Source organism: Ammodytes marinus (genome assembly GCF_949987685.1).
Source record: "Ammodytes marinus genome assembly, chromosome: 1".
Lineage (NCBI taxonomy): Eukaryota > Metazoa > Chordata > Actinopteri > Uranoscopiformes > Ammodytidae > Ammodytes > Ammodytes marinus.
The window spans coordinates 22,243,905-22,263,576 of NC_137230.1; the positions used below are offsets into that span (position 1 = coordinate 22,243,905).

At 39.2% G+C, this 19,672-nt stretch overlaps 1 protein-coding gene across 1 annotated transcript in view; it reads left to right on the forward strand.

Annotated features, from left to right (window-relative positions):
* The window catches only part of LOC307255586 (glypican-6-like), a gene marked incomplete at both ends in the record, with an annotated part of 122,993 nt that overhangs the window by 78,987 nt on the left and 24,334 nt on the right, over positions 1-19,672 (forward strand). The window contains 3 exons of the mRNA XM_080034283.1: positions 732-897; positions 16,345-16,475; positions 18,411-18,554. Coding sequence (XP_079890409.1) covers positions 732-897; positions 16,345-16,475; positions 18,411-18,554 — 441 coding nt within the window. The remainder of the gene's footprint in view (positions 1-731; positions 898-16,344; positions 16,476-18,410; positions 18,555-19,672) is intronic.

A 19,672-nucleotide genomic window follows, 5' to 3' on the forward strand; every position in this document is an offset into this window, starting at 1 on the left:
CCCCAGACACTAGCTGGCTCTAAGGGTCCTGTGTTCTGACCCCCAGACTGTGTTCTAATCTAACTGGTTCTATCTTTCATTTGAATCTTATTAAAACCTTTTGAATTATAATATGTTGTATTTGATTTTGTATTTTGTTCAGAGTTACTTTCAAGTGTTTAGAAAATTTGCTTAATTGACCAAACCCCATCATTCTTTTACTAGTCCGACATTAGTTCTGGAATGTGTGGCTAGCTTTCAGGATTCTTACTGTTACAATATGTGTTGTTATGGTAGTTTCAGAGTGGAAAAAGTAAGTGGATCAGTTTACCCCACAGCTGGGGTAAAGTGAGCCACAAGACAACTTTTTTAAAACAATCATATTTTCACTGCCCTTTGTCTTGAAAAAATTCTGCTAATGCCCATTTCTAGGAAACATCCTGAATTAATGGCAAATGTGTAAATTTGAGTGATAATCATTTTAGCTCGCTTAGAGGGGAGCAAATGTAAAAAGTGGCTCAGATTACCCCGTTCTCCCTTACATGCTTTTTATCTGTTGTGATATGCAGTGGTTTCTGTGGAAACTGTGTGGTGTTTTGAAAAAATATCCAAATGTCATATGAGATGGAAAACCTACTATGTTTTTCAATACTCTCCATTTAAGGAGTTCTACAGTGTCTGATAAAACCATTATTAGCAATTCCTGAGCTGAAATACTTGACTTAACTGAAGTATGTCTCTTTGCTTTATAGGTGAATGTAGTTCCAGCATGTGTCAGAGCCTTGACCAAGATGCTGTACTGTCCGTACTGTCGCGGCATGCCTGGGCTGAAACCCTGTCACAACTACTGTCATAACGTTATGAGGGGCTGTCTAGCGAACCAGGCAGACCTAGATGCTGAATGGAACCTCTTTATCGGTAAGAATGAAAAGAAATATCCAGTGCCCTTGCACCTGTTTCTCGTGTGTGCGTGTGTGTGCGTGTGTGTGCGTGTGTGTGCGTGTGTGTGCGTGTGTGTGCGTGTGTGTGCGTGTGTGTGCGTGTGTGTGTGTGTGTGTGTGTGTGTGTGTGTGTGTGTGTGTGTGTGTGTGTGTGTGTGTGTGTGTGTGTGTGTGTGTGTGTGTGTGTGTGTGTGTGTGCATAGTTGAGCTTGCACTTCTGAGTCTGCATTTTACTTTTACACAGCAGTCTCTTTGAATAGTCTCTGTGGGAATTCAGTAGGATGTGCCGTGTTAGATTCAGCTTTAAAGGATTTACAGAGACAAACTGAAATCTTATTTGTGCATCCATTCCTTCTTTTTTTTCTGTCTGAAATGTTGTTTGCTTTTGCTGTAACCCTGGCATGGTGCTTAAAGCTCTGGTCCCTGCTGTTTGGGATTGATAAAGGAGAGCAGATTCTAGGCAAACACATTTTCTATAGTGTTTCCAGCTGAGCTCAGTGAGTAATGTAGCACTTCAGTTAGGCTGTAAGTAGCTGGCTGCTGTAAGCCCTCCTGTTAAATGGATACCAAGGAGGCACATGGAGTGTTCCCTCTGGATCCTTTGTAGGCCAGTGCTTTATTTGTTATGTACCCCTATCCCATTCTCCCACCCACTCTAAAAAAAGGAAAAATGTAATGGGGTGACGTTTTCTTTATTTATTTTTATTTCATTTTTTGAAGAGACATCCCTGAAGACTGTGTCAAGTGAACTGCACTTCTAAGCTTTTGGCTGTTATTTTGACAGGCCTGTCATTGGAGAAACCATCAGATGACGTACCGCTTGTTATCTCCGATGGCATGTCTGAAGTCTCAGATTAACACAGGCCCCTATGCACTGAATGAGATGTCTTGCAGCTTTATGACATGTGTTAAAAAGTTAGTGTCTTGTTCAGTTGTGAAGAGGCAAATATATTGCCACAGAGGGACACTGTGCCTGACAGTAATGGGAAAAACTGTTGTTTCAACAGAATGATGAATCTGGTAAGACAAAAAACACCCTTGAGGTGTGTAAAAAGTGGATTTTTAATTTCGAACCAGTTTTTGTGCAGTCAGTGTTGTTTTGGTGTGGCATGGCATTATTGTTGAGGGTTTTATAATCAGGTATCAAAAAAACACAAGGGGTCCCACCATGAAAGACTCATTTTGTTATGTCTGTTGACATTTTGCATTCATTATCTGTTGCTAAAGAACTTCGATTGTCTTACTATGCAGCTCGGCGAGAAATATTGATTTGTCTTTCAGAGACAACTTCTAAATGTACCACAGGTCAGTTCTCACCACTGAAGCACGTCTTTGCATTTTAGAAATGTATGGATTGAGCCTGTACACTGTCTGTCATTGTCATCTCTCCAAATCATCACTTATTAGAGAAGGTTAGAATAGAGTCACAGCCTTCATTTTGTAAGGACCCTCAATGACATTTACTTGTGGACTTTGTTCATGCTTAAATGTCAGTATCGACACCATTGATTGGTAAGAGACCTCAGGAGAAAGGAGACTCAAGTCTTTTCACTTAGTTTTAAACTTCCACGTCAGAAGAGAAAAGAGAGAAGAGTCTCGCAAATGCTCTATAATCTTCTGTAATCCAGCGGAATCCTGGTCTTTTATAAAATACAAACAATCTCTTTTTGTTCCCTGCTTTGTTCCCTGAAGAATGCAAGAAAGTCTGTTCTGCTCCATGAGAAGTGAGAGCTTAAACCAAGCTTAACTCTAATGTCTAGAACTAGCCTTAGTAAGTTAGACATCGCATAATATCAATAATATCAAAAAAAAAGCTGTAGGCACAGTATTAACTACAGACATTTCTATAACATTTAAATGCTTATTTTAATGTTGGTGTTTTGAAACGTGATGGCATAAAAATGCATGTGTCAATTGAAAATTGGTGCCTGGGGTGCATTCAGTTTTGGTAAGCCAGTTACAGTGCGCTTCCATAGTGCATGCTGGCTCATTGTCTAAGCTGAAAATAAATATCATTTGTATCATGAGTTACACCTGTGCTTCGGTTCAAAATGTCCGCTGTGTAAAAGGCGTATTATTTAAATTGGTATGTACTAGGGGTGTAACGGTACACTAAAGTCACGGTTCGGTACGTACCTCGGTTTTGAAGTCACGGTACGGTACAGTATGGTACGGTTCATAGTTACGGTACAGTATGGTACGGTTCTTTAGCTGTCAGTAACTAGCTGACAATATGTAACATACAAATAAAATGCATAACAAAAATAAAAATACTGCTGTAATTCTCCAATAAATAAAATACTTATTAAATACTAGTGTAGGTGCAGCATAAACTAAAATTGTAATGAAAAAATATAGTGTTAATGCTCAGCAGGCTCTGTAAGCTGGTGTAAACAAAGGGTATCAGTGTTTCCCCTAGAATTTTTTTTAGGCCCGGTGGTAAGAGCTGATGAAGAGTATGCGCGCCGCGTGCGTACCAAATTTCTAGAAGGAATTGATCAAAACGAACCCCATTTGGGATGAGCTTCTTTTGACAGCCCGTTAAGAATGAGGGCATAGGGTTATGCTTTCACATTCAGTATGTTTGTACATTTGGTGTTTCCCACAGGATTTTTAGATCCTGCTGGGTGAGAATGGACCTTCTAGGAGGGTCTGGGGGCATGCCCCTGCAGAAGAAAACGTTATCCTTTTAAAGTTAAATGCATCAATCTGGTGCACTTTGAGAGGCGAAATCTGAGTAATGTTGTGCTCTGTAAACAACTGTCATATGTCCTGCCTATAACCATTTCCTGTGATAATTTGGAGACACAAGCCATGTAAACTATTGAAGAAAAACACGTGGATTTCAATCAAAAACAATAAACACTAAGATCTAATATAGACAGGTCCTGTCTAGGACTAATTTCTGGAATAATCTGAATCACCTAAACTTGAAGCTAGCCTACTGAAACATATGTATATATATTTTTTTAGGCAAATAGCCTTGTTGAAAATAAATTAATTAACATAGGCTACACATCATGATTAGCCAACATGTGTGCTACATAAGGCAAATTCCCTATTCCGACCATTATATTTCATCTAGCCTTTTTCTCAATTTAAAACATAAAAATAAAGTAGCATTGAAAATACAAAAAAATAAAGCTTATAGGCCTACAATAGCCTTCTGTTTTCAAGATAACCTAACAGTTTAAATAATAAAATAATATGTCCCTTGAAAATAAATTAATGCTTTCCTGAGAATGTCAAAGGCAGTAGAGGTGTGGAACTTCTGTAAACTTACTGAAACGAGTGCATGCCGTTTTTTTCTGCGCTGTCTCTGCTGTTGATACAGATTGGTTGTGTTGCCACGGCGACATAGCGATTTTAACTTTCTATGTTTTGCTCAGCACTTTTTCCTGTTCAACGTCCCTGTTACTGAGTCCTTAATATCTCCATAGAGCAGTCACTCTATAACTCCGAGGCAAAGTGAGGGACAATGGGCGGAGATCTGTCACTCTATTACAAATTTGGTCACTTCCTTATTGGATGCTGGTAAAAATCGCTGAGTTTGGGGCTTGTTCAAAACCCAACATTATTGACTGTTATTTTACTTGCCAAAAACTTTATCTGTGAGTTCGGAACATTGTGACCCAAAAGTTATGAGAAGTACAAATAGAGAAAGTCTGTATAGCTAACTCGGCACAGTGACACTCACCCTGCTGCTACCTTTCCGTCAATTTTTAAAATGTGGGACCTAGGACCATGTCTTATACAAACCATAGACATTATATACAAGATACAAATGCATTAATGTAAAGGGACAAGATCAGTCCTGGTTGAATAGCAGTGTGCGGTAAAGTGCAATTTTCATGGGACAATGCAGACAAAAATGCAGAAAAGCAAAGAAAGCCGTTGAACACAATGCAATGAGGGGTACTTTATTTTATGAGACGAAGCTTGATGGTATGGTGGTAAAAAAAACGTGAAAACATAGAAACAATAACGACCTTTTGAATATGATGTAGCTATATCACTACGCAGAAGAAGAGGAATGATTACATCATCCATGTCATAGATTTCAAAGTTACAGTCACAGTACAGTAGTTGACAGCTTGTAAAGGTTACCGTAATGACCGCATGGCTTTCGAGATGCAAATGGATGAAGGACTGTCAGTGAACAAGGAGAATAAACCTGAGGAAGGATGTGATTTACCTGCTTGTACCATGTGCTGAGTGATTTTGGGCATCCTGACTTTTAAGTTTTTGTGTGTGTGTGTGTGTGTGTGTGTGTGTGTGTGTGCGTGCCTGCCTGCCTGCCTGCGTGCGTGCGTGCGTGTGTGTGTGCGCGCGCGTGCGTGCGTGCGTGTGTTGGGATAAAGAATTCATGGTCTGGCCAGTAGAGGATACCAGACCATCAGTTACCTGCCATCATGACAAATTTACCAAGCTCTGCATCATGACAGACACATCATTATCATTTTTCTTGTCAGCACCTTGTTAAAATACCCTCAGAGAGAGAGACACAGAGACAAAAAGAGAGGGAGAAACGTGCTGTTTCTCACACACTACTTTTGTTTTTCAGGCTGACACTTTGATCAACGCGATAAGCTACTCATGGATCAAATGAATCGCAGATTTTAATTAACTTTCCTACTTTTGCAACCGTAACTAGGCACGAGAGGCCCGTCAGGCTGTGGATTTCTTTACATGTTCAAGCAATGTGTGCACAGGACTGTTAGAGCAATACTTAGAATCTAATGAGTTTGAAGATTGGTATCTTTTTCAGCTTTTCATCAACCCAAGCCACTAGTAAAACTGAAAGGAAAAATCTGCTCCAGCCTGAGCTGCAATTGTTTGCATGTCCGGCATTTTAGCTTACAACTTACTTATTAGATAATGTGATCAAGTATGTATGCAGCCAAACAGTGTAAAATAAAATAAATGTCTTTGTCATACATGTCATAGAATACTAGGATATATAGATTTATGAGAACAATGCTTCTTTATTACGTGCATGGTAGTCAGCAAGTGTTTTTTCAAGACCTCTTCTACTAGCCTGGAAATCCAGACCCATATCTAGAACGATCAAGGGTCTCTCTCTAGGTCGTCCTCAGACGAGTCATCGTTGCTTCCAGTCATCCCGATTCTCCATACATCTGGCCAGTTCATTGGTACTTTGCGCTCCTGCATCCTTCTTGAGTACATCCACGTAGGTAAGTGTGGGACGTCCTCGCGACCGATGCCCATGGTTTGGTTCCCATAGTACCAGTTTGCTGGCTGGCAGCTCTTGGTGTCTTTGGCAGTGTCCTGCCAGTCTCATTCTTCTGGAAGCTACTTTCTCGCTAACCCTTGGTAATCCTACATACAGGTTACTGTTAGTAACATGTGTGCTCCTGCTGATGTTTAGTACTGCACTCAGCATTCTGGTGTACCACCCGTCTACGGACTTCTGCAAGGTTGGCTTCAGGGACCAGCATTCGCTGCCGTAGAGGAGAACAGACTCTACCGTTGCAAAGAAAAAGCTGAGTTTGATTTGACGGGGGAGGTTGGAGTTCCACACACAGGTCATGCCGTTCAGGGCCCTACATGCGAGTGCCTTCCTCACCTTTAGGTCCTGCTCGGTTGAGTTGACCCATGAGCCCAGATACTTAAAGTCCACGACTTCCTTCAGCACAGTTCCACCAGTTGTTGTCAGTGGTTGATGCTCCGGTGAGATGTTGTGGGTGATGACCTCTGTTTTCTTGGCACCTATGCGTGCATTTCAAATACCATTGCACGCAATTGGATAGCACTACAACCAATCAGAGCAATGAACAAAGTGACATATTAAGCCCCGTTAGTTTAGCGAACAGCGGGGTTAACTGGTAAATTAAACTTTTGCCGTGGTCGATCGGCAAAACAGAACATTCCTCTTTCTAATGAAAGATTTTAGTGCCATCTTCCAAATTGTTAGGTGTCGAGGCCAAAGCCGTCTTAAACTCAAACAACATATCCGCAGCCATCTCTGTTGTTTACTATCAATGCTTTGACGGTGCATGCACAGCACTGTCGTCATCCGGTTACGTCCGCCCCATAGCACCATACATAGGGCTCTGGCCCGCCCATATCAGATAGAACGATTTGATTGGTAGATCAGCATTTTCTGACATATCTAATGAGCTTCAATGGATCGTGCCCAGACCAAAATGCACATAAAATTTAATTTGCCAGCGGCAGGTCTGGATTTGGAGGCTACTCTTCTACCCAATTTCATTCAGAAACACTAGTTTTTAATTTACTGGCTGGCTAGGGTGGATAAAAATGGCAAATCACAGATGTTATTTCTTCCATTAAAACTGAGAATTACAGACTGAAAAATAATAATCCTACTTTTGTCAACTTCTGTCTGAAAAGCAGGAACCCATTGTTTTAAAAATAACAAAGAATTGTGAGTGGTAAACTACCGTCATAACTATATATGCCACAAGAGAATGGAAAGATTGACTAGCTTAGCACCAGTACATAATGGGTGCGGGGGCTTAAATGGTCAGTTCTTTTTTAATGGATTTATATTAGAAGTGAAGAACTCTTTCTAGCTCTTTAAATGAGAAGCAATTTGTAAATCCCATTCCATTCCCTTGTTGCGTGTGTGCTGTGTACACATAATTCTTCCTAATAAAGATATAGTATTGTGTTGTCCTTTGACACCACAGTGAAAGTGATCTTCATTGATTTTATTAGCTCATTTCTTTTTAATTGCATGGAGTGTGTCCCAGTGTAACTGGACCTCCCCACAAACCCCCCGTTCATGAAAACCCAAGCCAACATTTGAAATGTCCTCCAAGAAGGACTCGCTGTGATGGGTGTGAGAGTATGAAGATGAACACACTGCCAGTGCTTCACTTTAAATTATATAAATAGCTTGGCAGATACTTAGCTTGTACCCTGCTTTACTGCAAAGTGTGGAATTAAAAATTATTCTTACTGTAAAAAAAACTCTAACGTGTGCCTTGACATCCACATGCTTTAGCTGAACAATTCCCTTCAGTGGTAAAAAAAAATACTGGATCTTTATGTTAAACCTGAGACATTTGCCCGGACACAAACACACACAGACTCAGATGCGATCAAGCTGAGATCAAGCATGATGATCTCAGTAACAGACATGGCAGGAACAAACAAGCTATAGCTAGTGGGTTTCTGTCTGTCAAAGAGCTGAGGGCTGGATGACTCAATTAGCCCAGTGGAAGTGTCCATATCCTCCGCAAAATGGAGAACCAGTATTTTTTTCTTTCTAATTGCTGCTGGCTGTACAGAATCAGTTAAAAGCTGCTCGTCTGTGGATGTGGCAGGAATGCTTACAACATAATATTTTGGTTATACCTGATGGCCAGCAATTCTTTTTATTTAGTGACTTTATTTCCTCCACAAAACTTGCACACTAAAACATTTTAACAATGGTATAATGTTATTGCACATCTTAACCTATTCAAAACACATATTCAGCACCGAAAGGAGAGCTGGATATTTTGGGATGTGTGCTGCTCATCCGTTTTCTAGAAGATTAGAAGAGATGATTGATACCACCACTGTCTAAATGACCAATTATTATATTACCACTTGTGTCTGTGCTATAATAAATATGAAGCTACAGCCACCAGCTGCTTAGCTTAGCTTAGCTTAGCATGACGACTGATGGCAGGCGTGTGGGGGGGCAACAAGCTGGTCTCTGTCTGAAGACATCTGCCAACCAGCACCCCTAAAAGTCACTAATTATCACATCATATCTCTTGTGTTTGATCCATACAAAAACTGATCATTTATGGCCTTACAGAACAAAGCACTGTTAACGGTTACCATTCTTTATATTAAGCTAAGTTAATCGCCTGCTGCTGTGGTATTGATCTTCTCATCTAACTTTCGGCAAGATGTCTAAGCATATTTCCCAAATTATTTACTTTATTCTTTCACTTGAATCGTGACCATTTTTTGAAAGCATTCCTTTCATATTTTGAAAGATGGTTACTTTCTGAACCTTCTGGGCAGCCACCATTTTGCATTCATTTCATTATGGTGTGACATTCAATTTGCTCAGCTGTAAGAGAAAATAAATAAACAAATAGCTGAAAGGCAGCACAGGAAGATAAGCAGTTAGCCAGCAGAATAAGTAGTGCCTTGCAGCTGTAGTATAATAAAAATAAAAATAAATTAAAATTACATGAGAGTTTATATGTGGGGAACAACAGACAAGGTATTTGAAACTTCAGATGAGCCAAAGTAAAACAGACACAGCCAAAAGTAAATAACGCAAAATAAATAAATAAATCTGTATGAAGAATTATTCTGTAAGTGCATTTTTTGAGAAGTCTGTGGAGACTTCCCAAAGACAGACACATAGCCTACTGTATGTAGGGCGAGTGTGTGAGTCTTGTGCAATAGATTCACCTCTGGCTGCTGCAAACTGGAAAACATTGTGTGGTGAAGCAGTGTTTGCATTTAGACAGGATAGCCCTGGGTAAGATTTAAAGGGTTAAGTGGTGGGCCCCTGTAACATGGACATCACCTTTTCTTTCGATGTGCCTAAAAAGTGAGCTTAACAAAGGTGAAAATTGCAGGTTTTCTTGTGTGTGAGGGATATTGATACTGTATAAAACCTGATGGAACAATGATTAATAGGAACTAGCTGATTTGCAGTTCACACGATTGATTTCCTTTCTGTTTAATTGATGGATCATTTGAAACACCTTCCCGTTTTGTACTCTGGTAAAATTAGACTGGAAAGGATCTTTGCATTGTAGAAAAAACATTGTCAGTGACATAATGTGTTTATAATCTTGCCTGTCTTTGTGTTTTCATCTACTGAGACTGAACCCCTCAAATACATGTCACAGAGCTCAGTGGCCTGACAAAAAATAATCCATGGCTTTACCCCAGTTAGTCTCTAAAGGACAGATTCACGGCACTGACTGCTTTAAATTAATCCTATGGTTTTCTATTGCTTGTTTCATATTTGTTCAACTGTACACATATGTCGACTGGAAATGTATATAGTTTATTTTAAATAATGTTAGGAATTCATAAAATGCTCAATCATTGGCATTGGTCATTTAATGCTTTCTGAAGGAACTGAAAGTTTTTGGCCCTTGGTAAATTATAATAAGGAGAGTCTTGGTAAATCCCTGGACCAGTCATCAGGTAATGTTAAGGCTAATATGGATGAACTATCATGATAAACAGTCACCAATCAATATTCAGACCGAATATTATTGATCCAAACCATTATACTTGATTTTTGAACAGCACTTAATGTAAAGTCATGATCCTGTTTAAAACTGGACCCAGTAAATGCACAACAATATTTTTTTTTCTCATCAGTATTTTGTTCCAGTTTCAGTGGTCTTAATGAACTGCATGGCACTTCATGATTCATTTGCAATATATAAATACTAGTATATAGTGTGATAAACAAAGACAATGGAAATGAAACAACAGCAGCAGACAACTCATCAAAGATCCATATTGTTGCATTTAGTTGGCACATTCCCTTTCTGAGCAAAGCCTGTGTAGTTTTCCTCCCGGCTTGTCAAACTAACAAAGCATGTAAACAAGGAACCATGTCCCACGGCGCAGAGATGTCGCCCTGACATGGAGCTGCTCTCCACATCGAATATGTATTTGCAATGTAATTTCTATGGGAATATGTTATGAAAGTGTTTGTTTTGTTTGTGGCAAAGACCCAGTTGTCTCCATCACATGTTTATGCAGTGTATTAAATCCATTCATTGGGGGAGTTTAGAGAAGCTGTTGCACTGTTAATTTGAAAACTGTTCATGATGAGTGCAACCTTTGTCAATGGAGTGATAAGCTGTCTCAACTCTCAAGTTCTATTGTTGGATGCACAGTGTTTGTATGTAGACACTTTTTCCAATTTGTACTGAGAGATGGTGATCTCACTCTAAACAACTGAATCATTGGGTAGACTTCTATTTATGGGCGCTATGGGTGGCAATTCTCTTTGCATTATGTCCATAATGTCCAATGCAGCAGAAATATTCACAGCCTAATTCATATGAACACCAGAAGGCCAATTGGCTGCAGTAACAAACTGCTGCTGATTCGCGATCTAGTTAAAAGAAACATGTAAAACGATTTAGAATATTTGACAAAAGTCTTCTTTTTTTTCATATAATTATGAAAAAACTAAAAATCCCTATACCTGCATTCATAGGCATTTAGAATTCAACCAATGGGCAGTGCCATAAGTACCAAAACGAATCAAGAAGTCTGTGACTACACAGTGGTGATCAAATCACTAGTATAGATGTTAAGAGTAATGTTACAAGCTTTTTTGCCCTCCTAAAGATTTATGGTTACAACAGATTCATATTTATGATGCTATTAATCAGCAGGCCATTGTTTTTTAAAAGTGCTCCCGTATGTGACATAATATCAGACGTTATTTAAGCATAGGAAGAAACCCTTCCTCATAGCAGTTCATACGGCTGACTCACACTCACCATCCATCAAATATTCATTAAGCTATATGAAAAATAGGTTGTCAGAACTCAACTGAGGATACCATTAAGTTCTAATAAGAGTCTTTTATGGAATGAGTAAGAGAATCACTGCCAATTTCACCTCAACCTTCACAGAATTCAACAGAGGCTTTGCCTGCGGTAGCATTAGAGCAGTACTCTGCTAAGCAGCTGAAGACTTCACAGGACTCAGGTTGGCCCCGTGCTGTGACCTCCAGCCAGCTCCTGATGGAAATCAAACCAAGCATCACGCCCAATTTGAGACTCCAGAGTAAACAAACAGGAGTGCTCTTCAAAGGTGCAGCCACCAACAGACAAGAGAGGAGTCTACCCATAGCTTTTTTCAATCAGTCCAAATAAAAGCACAGGTCTGGCTTAGAAGACATTGGACCTAACACATGAACAGGTTTATTTTGAAAAATAAAAATCATTGTCAGAAGCTTATTTACCAAATTGTGTTTTGTGGTTATCTGGAGGATTTACGGTTTGGTTTGGCATGCTGTGATTTGACAGTGGGTGGAAAAGGTTGTAGTACACACATCTAAATCTCTTTTTTCTAAATAAACTGAATTATACGATATGATAATCACATTTTACCCCAGACACCACTTATCGCAGTAATACAATACATCATTTTGCATTGTGGACCATGACAAGTTTAAAAAACGTTCTCAATTATACAGTAGCAATCTAGTATAGTCTATAATCACTTCTCCAACCGACAAGTCAAATTTCCAGCAAGAAGTCAAATTTTCACCAAGAAAAGTACTATAAAAAGGTTTGTGAACTTCTTGAAGGATCAATAGTTCCCTGCAAAACAGGTTAAGTCAGAGTCACTGTTGCTTGAGTTGCTTGGGTAATAACTTGAGTTATTAAGTTCTAACTCTAAACTCTCTGAATTATCTGTATGTACTCAATCTCACCATGGCAATAGCAAATAACAGCCTGCTTGTCCGAAATGCTCCTTGTAATTTGTTTTAATAGCCTTGGATTTTCCAATTAAACCTATCAGAGCGGGCAGATGGAAAAGGTTAAAAAAAATGGCCAATCGCACAACATCACATCAGGACCAGAATATGGAATAAAAATAAACAGTTGAACCCAAAATGAAATGACTGTAGCTCAGTGCAAAAGCAAAACAACTCATGTTATATTTAACATGATAACACTTTTTAAGTCCCAGATTTAAGTCCCATATTTTTAAATCTATGGTTTAAAGCAATTTTTAAGAGTTTGGGTTGTAGTAAATGGTTGCAAAGATTTGCTGGGCTGAGACATGGCCCCTGGTTATTATTACAACTTAATTACATGTTAATTGGCATCACAGGGTTTGAGTATTAATCTTTACGCTTTTAATTCACCTCTCTTTAAACGGGCCAGTGCTCTCTCCTCTGCGCTTACCTGTCCTCTAAATCACTCCCCTCAGTGAAGCGGGTGAGCTTAATATCCAGCCCTGTCAATAGCCACTGAGAGGAGAGACAGACTTTATGTTCCTTAGGTCTCATGACAGGCACTCTGAAATGCCGGCCTGAGGGCAGGAGCTCAAACTCATTCTGCAACGGCTGGTCAGGACAGTTTTGAAGGGTATTGGCTTGCCTCAGTGCCGGCCTGTTGCACAGTAATTGTGAAAGCCATACCTGACTTACTCCAATGGTCTTCTCTGTCAATTTTACGAGTCTCCTAAGCTTTTCTCACTGACTAAGTAGAAGTTTCCACACAAGGCTACAGTACACAATGTTAGAATATTTAAATGTCAAACAAACAGCTGCTTTGATGCTTTAGATGAGGGTTCATGTTCCATCTCCTACCAACAGTCACTAGTTGTTTCCTTTAACCACCATGGCAGTCCTGAAACTAAAACCAAGGAGTTTTAACTATACGATTGCCTATCAATAAACACTCATTATCATCATACCGTTAAGGAGGGCACTAACACATGACCTGGTTTGCCATGTATGTATGAGGACTTCTTGCCCTGATTTTGTTTAAGTACTCTGTATTGTTTTTCTCCCAAAGTCCCACATTTGCTCACAGCTCATTGGTGAAACTGATTTGTGAACTGTGCAGAAACAATGACACATTAACAGTGATTAGACAGCAGAGAACATTATTGGTGATATGTATCTATAGTGTTTTGTTGTAACTAAATTCCACAAAAAGATGAACACCTATTAAAGATTGGTCATATTGGCAAATATTGTCTTTGTAGCCTCTGTGCCGCTTCAAACTAGTTTATGAATGAGTGGTATCAGAATGTACTGATAGAAGCATTGAAGCACTGTTGGTTTTGGTCTTTTATGTAATTAGTTGTCAATAACAAGGCTTTTTCTTTAACATGTGTACTTAAATAAAACCGTGATATTAAAATAGATAGTTTATGTGAAAACATTTAATTTAAATTCAATTTTAAATTAAAAAATAAACTTGTCTTACATTCCGAATCCATGTAGTGCAGCTGAAAATGTCACGATTACAGACTAGTAGCCAGTTAGAATAAATAAGGAGGAAAGATGAGAGTGCTGTGCTCCTGTGCTATTAACCACATGCTCAGAAATGTATCCTCTCTGCCGCACAAACCCATCAGGTTGTTAATAATCCAGGAGGCATCTACCTGCATCGTTTAGAGCTTCTCAAGCAGCAGTGTTGGCTGGGTTGTGTTAAAATCCCTAGCAAAATCACAAAACAAGACCCTCACATTACTTCTTGTTTTGTTTTCGTGGGCTCAATGAAGCAGATAGATTGTTCTTCTACTGCAACTTTGTGGCGATGCAAACTGGAGTGATTCCAGAAAGGTGCTCACCTAAGGTCTGAGATGGGCCAAATATGAGTATCACCAGGACTTTGATTATGTGTGTTTATTTTAAAGCCGCCGGTCTGTAGTCATTAAGGGCAGATCTTAGAATAAGGCAGGATGTCTCTTGAACTTTCTCCTGAATCCTGGCTCAGTATCTGAAGGAGGTGTGGAAGAATCCTACATAGCAGGTTCACGCAGACCTTCAGGTCCCTATAGCTAACACCATGGAGAACTGAAGCCTCTGTTGTTCACAAACAAAGTAATACATCCTCCTTTCATCTTCCCACTTTGCCTGCAGTCTTTGTCTGAATGCACAGTTTGAAAATCTGGGACGGTGGCGTTAGTGTCTGGAATATGTTCTTGCAGCCATGCATCAGTGAAACCATTCCTTCCTTCTCTCAGTTGGGCAGTGGATCTGCACCGCACTTTCTCCTTCTCAAGTTGTTTACAACAATTTAAGGTCTCATTCCAGGCAGTTGCAGAGATCTGGAGAGTGATATCAGCTGGTCCTGTAGGTAAATAACTTGTTGACTGGTTGTCATGGAGAACACAATAACAAACATTTACTCAAACGTCTCCTAAAAGTGCCAGGAGTATTCACAAACCTCTCAAAAAAGTGTCAATAGCATCAACAGCAGCACACAAAACATCGAAATGTGTGGATTTAAAATGAAAAGCAGAAAAAAGACTCCATAATACTACAGTAGATTCCTTCTGCCCCTTTGCCTCCATGGAGGGCAAATCGGTCTTTCATGATTGGTCCACATCCCTGCAAAAGTTAGTGCACAGGGAAGTAATACTTCTTGATATCACTGTTCTTTGGCCTTGCCATTTAACCAGAGCAAGCCTCGCAGACAAGACTCAGTGGACTTTTAATTACTTTTGTGAGAGACAAGATAGAGTCTAATGAAAATATCAAATGCATTATTTTTACCACTGACATGTTGCAGCATACACAATCAATACTACTATCTCTCTGATTGAACATATTAATATTACATTGTTTTAATGAAAATAAACAGTGACAGTTTGGTGGCTAATCTAATTGAGGTATGGATCTACGCCAATACTCATCCAACGTAATAAGGTCATGATTCCTGTGTTGTTTTTGTTGTTTTTTAAAACCTTTTCAAAACTTTTTGTATGCTACCTGTTAAATTAGTACAAAGAAAAACAATTCAGAGAGTTTTCTAAGGACATGCCTGGATGTGAAGATGTTGGGTTTTGGCACAAAAACAATGAAACAATAAATACAGTCTATATGTACCTAATTTCATCACTTCCCACCAGATGATTCTATTAAGTTATGCTTGCTTTAGCTATTTAATGGAATTAATGTTTGACAAAAAAAATTAATTGAAGGACTGAGTATCTAAGATGCAATCAACCCCCATGTTGTGTGCGGGTCAGTCCCAAATTACTGGGGCCCCAAAAGCCCTACTTCCACCTGCATTTTGATAGAAAGAACTTAACTCCCTTTTAAATAGAAGGAGTGCTCATACAAATGTATTTTTTGACTGGGAACACAAAAGTACTAACATGAAACAAACACACAAGAGGAGGTTTAAAAGGGAATTGATTGTAAACATCATACACAGACATGTATTCAATAAGTTATAGATGAATACATCAGAAGTCTTGTCAAACTGTGTGTAATTGGAGTGATGAGCATGTATGCAGATCAATTGGAATTGGAAATGTATTTATTTCGAACAAGTAAAGACCAAATCATTGATGTTTTTATGTATAAGCTATTTCTATGCTTAGCACATTACATTTTAATTTGTTCTTGATGTAGCAAAACACCAGAGCTCTATATTTGTATCTCTTCCTTATACTGTGATACTGTGTTTAGATATAGACTCTGGCAGGTGTATCTTGAGTTTGTTCATATTGGCAAGCAACACATTTGGACAAGTTGGACACTTGTCATAGACACGTAGTAGGGCAGAGCACCCTGAGGTTTTCACATTGAGTATACTCAAAGATGATGTGAACATACTGACGTTTTTGCATAAACAGAAGTGGTCAAGTGTGTGAGTGTGTGTGTGAGTGTGTGTGTGTGTGCGTGTGTGTGTGTGTGTGTGTGTGTTTAATATCTCTGGGCTGACATATGTCCTCTGTGTTATGACAGATGCTATGTTACTAGTGGCAGACAGACTGGAGGGACCCTTCAACATTGAAGCAGTAATAGAGCCAATCGACGTCAAGATCTCTGAGGCTATCATGACCATGCAGGACAACAGCATGCAAGTCTCAGCCAAGGTACTGTATTCTTAATTAGCTTTATTTGATTGGATTTTAATTATTAGCGCAAAAGGATGGATAACATTGAACCTTACAAGATGTGTACCAATAGACATGACAGTTATATTGAGACACAATACTAACGAATGCGAATGAGTGTATCACAAAGTGTTCATAGTCCATGTGATTGATTTGTTTTTTCCTTCTATATGCGCTCACTAAAACACTGTGTTGAAGCCTGAGAGAGAATATGTTTACTTTTCCCATATTTATACATAGCCACAATCTTTCCATAACATAAAAGTTTTTACGAGTCTAAACCGAACCACACCTGGGATGTAGGATGGAAACTCTGGTCTCGAAGTTTCCTCCAGACTGAAATTGGCAAAGATGCAAGAGAAGCAGCTCATTTCCTCTTCAGCCTCTAGAGTTTCAATTGCTAATCAGTCTTTGCAATAGTTTCAGATTTTAAGCAGCACATCCAGGATATTATCACGCACACATAACAATCATCACATTCTATCTCGCCTAAAGGCACATTTATCGTTCAACTTTTTATTCTCATCCTTTAATGTAGTCTGGCCTTTTTTCATGCCAGAGTTGCAAAGGACTGTGTGAATTAGATAATCATACAATGTTCCATATCAGGAGGGCTGAAATGTACAATGCTTCCCATTGTCTCTGCACTTGACACACCATCTCTTTAGGGTTGCTCTTGGCTGACAGATTGTTCTGAGATTACAATCTTTCCTTACATTCACATTTCAACCATACGCAGTCCTTCCACAATCACCAAGCTTTGTGGAATATGTCAGGCTACATTGCACTGACCCTTTATTCCTTCTGCACAGACCTGCTGAAAATCGCTCTGCTTGTGTGATGCACAGGACAGTGAAATTGTAATCATGGTGAAGAATTGATAAATATTAGAGAAAAGACAGCCTCTCGTCATGACAGCCATGCAGCACAGCAGAGTGCTCCATCACAGCCTGAGCCATGGGCCAGCAGACAGGCCAGATAGGAATGCTAATGAGCTGTGCTGTTTGGGGGTGTACTGTAGAGACCAAGCCATCTGAAAACAATGTATTCTCACAATGAACCTCTTTGAATTACACATTGATTAGTGTAAGGCTAAAGTATAAATTATCCACACTTCTTCTTTTTTTGTCTCACTATTAACACCAAAACTTGTTTTATACCAGGGAATTTGAATGGCTTTCTCTTAACTGTGATTTTATTTCTACCCATGGTGTGCAATTATCAAATACCAATAAGCAGTCTGGCTGAATATTTATGAAATACTTCATTTCTATATTTTCCTACGCCACATTTGTCAAGGGTTGCAATTCAAAATGGTTCTATTAAAAATAAGAAGTAAGGGTATTATTAATTGCCTATTCTAATCTGTAATGCATTTTTCTGATGAATTTGTTGTCACTTTTTGCTTTTTGATATAAATCCTGGTCAAATGTAAGAGATTAAAATTTATTTTTTAAGACCATATTTTAGATTGTGACAATGGTCTCACAACTGCTGGCAACATAGCAAGGGTTAATTTTCTTTTTTTTTGCCACCACTATGACACTTGGCAGGCTGGCTCTATATGGGTTTTATATCTCAAATCACAGTCCAGAAATGGTGCTTGGAGGCTTTTCAAGAGAAAGATGTCAGTGGTGTAGGCAAACTGCAACTTTTATGGGATTTAAAATGATATGTATTCTATAAAAGAAAAAACGTTCCAGGCAATGCATGCCGCTTCAGACTGACGATGAACCTGGTAACTATTCAGCCCCACAACCGGAAGCTCACACCTAATAACTATAATTTAGAAAATTATTCTGTTAATGTTGCAAAACCAGGTTCTTTCTTTAAGATGCTCTAAAGCTAAACACTACAATACCCTTGTGCTTCCCTCCTCCCTGTGGTAATTGTATCTCCCTTTGTTTACTCCAGGTTTTTCAAGGATGTGGCCAGCCAAAGCCATCAGGAATAGGCAGGTCTGCACGCGGCATCTCAGACGTGTTCAGTGCTCGCTTCAGACCCTACACCCCGGAAGAGAGGCCAACCACAGCAGCAGGAACAAGCCTGGATAGACTGGTACATACAGAGACAATATAGGAACAGCAATATTGTACAACACTTGGATTGAAAAGAATATATAAATAAATTAGTAAATTGAAATAGAAAAGGGTGATTTGAATCAAACTTGAGGATCCATTTGGTATGCATTTTGAGTGTGAAATGGAAAAACGGAGAGAAATAATCCGACTTAACAGTGGGATATAAAAAAGTGATATAAAAAAGATATTTAAAGATTTCTTAGGGAGAGATAACTGTAGAGTAGAAACACATCTTAAAGCAGATCATAAGCAAGAGAAACCTGATACGTCCCTAAAATAATTCTCTAAGTGTTGGGCTTTCACTTTGAAGCCTAATTCAGGCGGAAGCAGACAATTCATGATGGGTTTTTATTGAAGAGGTCTTATATTCACCTCTGTAAACTCTTCCTTTCTCTCTCCGTATTTTAACAGTTCTCAGAACTGCACAGGAGTCTGTTGAGAGGTTTTTGAAAATGTAGTGTTGGAGGCATACTTTGTGGAGGCAAACTGAGCTTAAAGCCATTTTACCAGGGCTCAGGTGCAAAGGCCAGAAGAAGAGATTACATTATGGCCTTCAAAGATTTGAAACAAAATCATTGTAAAACCATGGTCATGAAGTCCATATAGACCGCACTGTACTGTGTTCAAATATTTCAGTTTCAGAGAGGTTGCAGCACAAATGCACACGCTTTCCCTCACAACCTAAGAGTGTGTATCGCTGCAGGAAAAGAGCAGAAACCATTAGAGCAGATAATGTAATCACAAAAAAAGGACCTGCGCCCTTTTTCCCAGAATTTGTACTGCTCTGAGACTCAGTCGTGAAGAGGCTAAAACCGATCCGACATCCACCCACCAAACATCAGGATCATGACAAATCCTGAGACATTAATTGAGGCTATTAAGAGACTCATTGCACCACCTCATGCCACTGAAAAAAGCAGCGTGTAGGAGGCTGTCTGTGTCAAGTTGCATTATATACTGTGGCAAGATAGACGCCTTTACGTCGACTACAATATTAAACCAGAGCCAACAACCCACAACTCTCATGACTTCCGCCTACAATTTCCATATTTTGCAATTTGGCTACATAATATTTGCTGCTGAGATGTCTGTGAG